Source organism: Acanthamoeba castellanii, assembly GCF_000313135.1.
Source record: "Acanthamoeba castellanii str. Neff unplaced genomic scaffold scf7180000084474, whole genome shotgun sequence".
Taxonomy (NCBI): domain Eukaryota; phylum Discosea; order Longamoebia; family Acanthamoebidae; genus Acanthamoeba; species Acanthamoeba castellanii.
This window is the reverse complement of record NW_004457300.1, coordinates 63,058-68,240: the sequence shown is the minus strand read 5'-3', so window position 1 is coordinate 68,240 and position 5,183 is coordinate 63,058. Positions and strand designations below refer to the sequence as shown.

Genomic DNA, 5,183 nt, shown 5'->3' with positions numbered 1-5,183 from the left:
AAGCGTGGGCCATGATCACAGCCCTTATGCAGAGCAACCCGCGACATAGGCCCACGGCGGCCGAGGCTCTGTCCAAGTTTCGAGCGTGGCTCACATCAGAGTAAAACCATTTTTTGACCCGACAGGCTTTTGCACTGCGCGCGCCAAGGCCCAGCATGGCGATAATAAAAACGAGAAGGAGTGGTAGACACGCTATGGTGAAGCGGACGAGCTCGCGCTGGGTCATAGGAGCCTTTGCTCAGGCCTATAGAGTATGCGCCGATCAAATGAGAACGAGCGGCTCGCGCAGTAGTTGCCTGGACGAGCAAGGACGAAATGGAGCAGTACAGACGCCAACCCGTGGCTCGCCTCTTTTAAACATACCAGCCATCACAAACACACACACGAGCAATATATAATGAGTTTATTTATTGTTTTATTTAATATCAATAATTACCGACAGTAGCAGCAATAGCAGCAGAAACAGCAGCAGCAGCAGCGGCAGCAGCAGCAGGACTTGGGATAGGTCTGCGCCCACAGAGGCAGACTGCTTTTGGCTGTATCGTGTGCGCGCGGCACCGCGCCATTTGCAAATGAGCACCGGCAAGCCCACTTTCGACGGCCAACGACCGGGCCATCCGCTACCATGACCGTAACGACCTGCTTGCGTCATTGCCGGGCGCTCGCTTATACAGAGTGAATGACTTTGTTCATCACGAGACATCGGTTGCTCTCGTGTTGGCGCCGCCCAATGCGCCTCCCGCGACTGCCTCAGCCGCCAATGGCTCAAATAAAACCAACAAGGAATGAGTTTATAAGGACTCGTGCTTGGCTTGTCGCTTGTGTCATTCCTCAGCGATGCGCATAGTATCAATGGCAAGGAATGCGTCAAGGAGCTGGTCAGGCAGGCCTGCTAATGCCTGGACGCGTTCGCCGTCGTCGGCGTGTTAAGATATACGACCAGGCGGCACCATTCGGCATCATCGAGCGGTGCGGCCGGCGTTTTGGCCAAGGAGACCACGAATTGGTTGACGATGACGGCCAGGTCGTAGCCGAGAAAGTCAAAGCCAAAGCGTTCTCTGACACTGGTCAGCGCCGTCAGGTGGCGATATGAGAGGGCCGGCCATCGCCAGTCGTCAATGTCTGCACTGGCCGACGGTTTGAGAGCGGCGTCAAGCCAAAACAAACGTGCGGCGGCCACCATACAGACGCCGGGCGGCGTCGAGTCGTCTCTGACTCTTGGTACGCTGTCTTCGTCCTGCTCGCGGTCATCGCTGCCGCCGCCGATATTGTTGGCGGTGTCGTCCGCACCGGCCGCGGTCTCAGAGTCGTCCAGGGCAAGCCGAACATACCATGCGGCGATCCTTTGGGCGGCCGAGGCGGCTTGTCGAGCGTAGCAAACGGCACGCCTTCATCGGAGAGCAGCAGCAATCGGTCAAGCAGCGTCATAAAGGGAACGCAGTAGGGGTCAATACTGACGAGACCCCACACGACGGCCAGCGCGTCGTTTAGCGCGTCGTCTTCGCCACTATCCCAATCCAAAGGGTCACTTTGCTCATCGCGCGACTCGCGTTGTTGCTTTGTGAGGCACGCCAAGGCGGCACGACTTGCAGTGATTTGCGTTCATACGCGATGCGCATCCGACCATAGGCGCTTCACGTGGTTTGTGGCGAGCGCAAAAAGATCCCCGTAGGCGCAGGCCCGCACAACTATGCCATGTCGATACCAGCCTGGCGTGTTGTATTCGCTTTCGTAAGCTGCACGATGGTGGTGATTGTCCGAGTCGCCGTCGTCTGCACCGTTGTTGTTGCTGCTGCTGCTGCTGCTGTTGCTGCTGCTGCCGTCATAGTCAATATTGTGGGTATAATCTGGCTGGATGCCGGTCGCGTGTATTGCTGGCGTGTGCTGACCTTGCCCGCCGCCAGAGCCAATACAAGGGACCAAGTTGGCGGTGGCATCCTTGGGCTCCATTGGCGTCGGTCGTCTATCAGGTTCTGCCGGTCGAGTTGTGTGGCGTGACAAGTAGGCAAGAAGATCACAGTAACAATCGCAGCGCGGCGCGAAAACATAAATGAATGTAGCGGCCCTTTGTGTGGGCAGTCAAGCCGGCAAACCTTTGGGCGCTTGGGTATTGCATCTCTAGGGATGGCGCCGGCATGTGGGCGAATACGGCCCAAGCGTTCGCAGCCCTTTGCGCCAAAGGCGCAATCCAAGATGACGCGATGGGGCGGGCCACACCAGAGCGGCGACTATCCTCGCCCTATGCCCAGGCTTTTGTTGCGAGCAACATTGTCTGCAGGAGCGGCAAGGAGGCTGTACCTGTTGTCGCTTGCTCGGCGTACAGAGCGCGAGTTGCTGCAGCCACAAACAATATACAGGCCATTATGCGCTCTCGCCTTTGTATCGCAGTTGACGCAAGCTTTATTTGGCACAGCGACATGCCGCAGGCGCAACAATTGTGGCTATTCTTTATGGCCAGTCTTTATGGCCGTTCTCTGCGGCCATCTTTTGCATCCAATGCTGCCGTGTAGCGTCATGCTTTCGCCGGCAGCAGATCATTGTCGAGGACAAAACGCAAGGCAAGCGCCACGGCCTGCGCCAGCTTGGGTGGCACAGAGTTGCCCACCTGCCTGTACTGGGATGATTGTGCGCCGCAAAAGCTATAGCCCTCGGGAAAGTCTTGCAGGCGAGCGGCTTCGGCAACGGTCAGCCGGGGGACCCATGCCGGCGGCGATTGCGCGGTTGGCGCGTCTTTGGCACGGATGGCGTCTTGGCAGCATGGCTTGCATTCACGTTCTTTGTTGGCGCGGCCACTGCCCTTGATTGCAGCAGCAAGCACAGCGCCGGTGGCGTGTTGTTCGACATTGGCCTTTGCTTTGTGGCACCCCTTGTGTGTGTTCCCGGCATCGTCATCGACCCCCAACATGGAGCTGTAGTCGCTATGGATGGCCACGTTGCCGTCACTATGAGCGGCCATTTTGCCGCCACTGTGGGTGGCTACAAAGTCACTGCCATGAGCGAGCATGACGCTGGTAACGGTCTCGGCCGTGCAGCTGCTGTCGGCTTTGGATGCCCGGCTTTTATCTTGGATGGACCCGCAGCTAGCGCCAGAGTCTGTCGCACAGCCAACGTTCTGTTTGCTGGTCAAGGCGGCGTGGTACTCTACCACCCAAGGCACGGCGCCGTCGTAGAGAGCGCGCTCGTCGATGATCGGGGTGCGGTTGCCGCCCATGGATGCGAGCAGGGTGCAGCTCGGCGCATCCAAGTTGAGCGGCGGTCCGCCGCCGTTAAAGAGCAGGCCCGCGTAAGGGGTTGCGCGCAACTGCGGTTGCTTTGCCAGCGTCACACGGGCACTACACGGTGCGGTGTTGGGCGCCACGCCGGGCCGTGGCAGACCAGCCAAGACATTGCGCACCGTGGGAGGCGTTGGACCGACGCCCATTTCCAAACGCGCTTGAGCAAGACGAGCAGCGTAGGCAGCCTCGATGGAGGCACCTGGTGGCATAAGGTTCGCCAGCACGCCCACAAAAAACGCCCTCTTGCGCGTTTGCGGAACGCCACGAGTGTGCCGCGTCGAGGAGATGGACCCCGACGGCATAACCTGCGGCGGCAAACTCGGCCACCAGCTTGTCGCGCACGGTGTGCCACTTGGGGTGTGTCGCCAGCGCGGCCACGTTCTCCATGACAAAGGCACGCGGCAACAGCTGGCGCACGACGCGCACAAACTCCCACACCAGCTCGCTGCGACAGTCGTCGGTGCGCATGTGGCCGCCGATCGAGAAGCCCTGGCACGGCGGACCGCCGGCCACCACGTCGCAGCCGCTCGCTAGGAGGTCAGCTGCAGGACTAAAAGTGCGCACATCTTGCAGGGCGGCCACGTCGCGCAGGTTGGCGCGGTATGTAGCGACGGCATCGCGATTGCTATCGACGGCCAGCAGGCCGACAAATCCGGCGCGCTCAAACCCCAGGTCGAGCCCGCCGGCGCCGCAAAACAGGCTCACCATCGTCAGCCGTGTTGCTTGTTTGGTTTCGTCGCCCCCAAAGAACCGCGCGCGCTTGGGCACGGGTTGAGAAGAGGCAGCCTTTGTGTGAGCTCGCTTGGCGCTCGGTCGGCGGCCCGGATTGACAACTCGTCCTCGCAGTTGCACAGTTACTGTTGCTGTTGTTGTGGGCGATGGCGGCGCTGGTGTTGGTGCTGCTGGTGCTTTTGCTGTTTGCATGGCGGATGCCAGAAGCAGTAGCAACAGCAATAGCTTCGTATGATGCGCGTGGGTAACTGCAAATATATTGTCTCTTGGCCTCGAGTGGCATTGCACCGTATGGCTGCAATTGGCATTGCGCCGTGCGGCTGCAATAAACTTTTGTCGCGCCGCGCTCTAGCGGTCCGTCCAAACAGCCAGGTGCGTGTGACATTTGCGCGCAAATAGAGGGCGCATTTGCCAAGGCCAGCCCCGGTAGACCAAAGTGTGTGATTCACATTGCCACAACAACAACTTTACACACAAAACTCGCACTTTGCTCGGCCGTCGTGGGTCGGCCGCAACTGTTTGTCCTCTGCGCTGCATCGTGTTTGCCAGCTCCGCCAACAAGATGACACCAACCAGAGCCGGCACCAACAGGGCCATGAACGAAAGTAACAGCGCCGGCAATCAATACTCGGGCTTGATTGCGGCCACGCTCGATCTCGCCATCGACCAGCGCATTGATGAAGCCTACTGGCCTGTTCTCGAGTGCGTGCACCGACGTGCGCCAGGTGGTGCTTGAACCCGCCGACCCTTCTGCCCGTGTCGTCTCTGTCGAACTGCTCGAACGCCCAAACGCCCTTTCCGATGCCGAGCTACTGTGGGCTATCCGGCAGCTCGAATGCACATCGGCATCGGACATTGCGAGAAGCGTCAAGCCGGCCGATCCAGTTCTGTTTGAGCGTCTTACGTCCATGGGCGTCATTCATGACTTTTGGCCAGCCACTGCGGCCGTGGCGCCAAGCGACGGGGAAGCTGCCTATGCGCAAGAGCCGTGCGATGCCCAACACCAACCTGCGCGGCGGCTGACAAAAACATGGCGCAAGGCCGTGCGAACCGCCATTGCACTCGGAAGGGCAGACTTGGTGGAGCGCTGGCGCTTATGCTTGCGGTGCGCCTACCCATTGCCGGCCAATGCCGACGGCGAGGCGCCGTCGTCGAGCGAGGATGGCGAGTGGTGGA

The 5,183-nt window shown here is 59.7% G+C and overlaps 1 protein-coding gene across 1 annotated transcript; it reads right to left on the bottom strand.

The window, feature by feature from the left end:
- Nucleotides 1-2,512: 2,512 nt before the first annotated feature.
- On the bottom strand, nucleotides 2,513-3,983 carry ACA1_325000 (C5 cytosine-specific DNA methylase superfamily protein; the record flags this gene model as incomplete). The annotated part of the gene is made up of 2 exons (XM_004334418.1): nucleotides 2,513-3,580; nucleotides 3,603-3,983. The coding sequence occupies 2 exons, from the start codon at nucleotides 3,981-3,983 to the stop codon at nucleotides 2,513-2,515; spliced, it is 1,449 nt and encodes a 482-aa protein (XP_004334466.1).
- Between the last annotated feature and the right edge of the window lie 1,200 nt (nucleotides 3,984-5,183).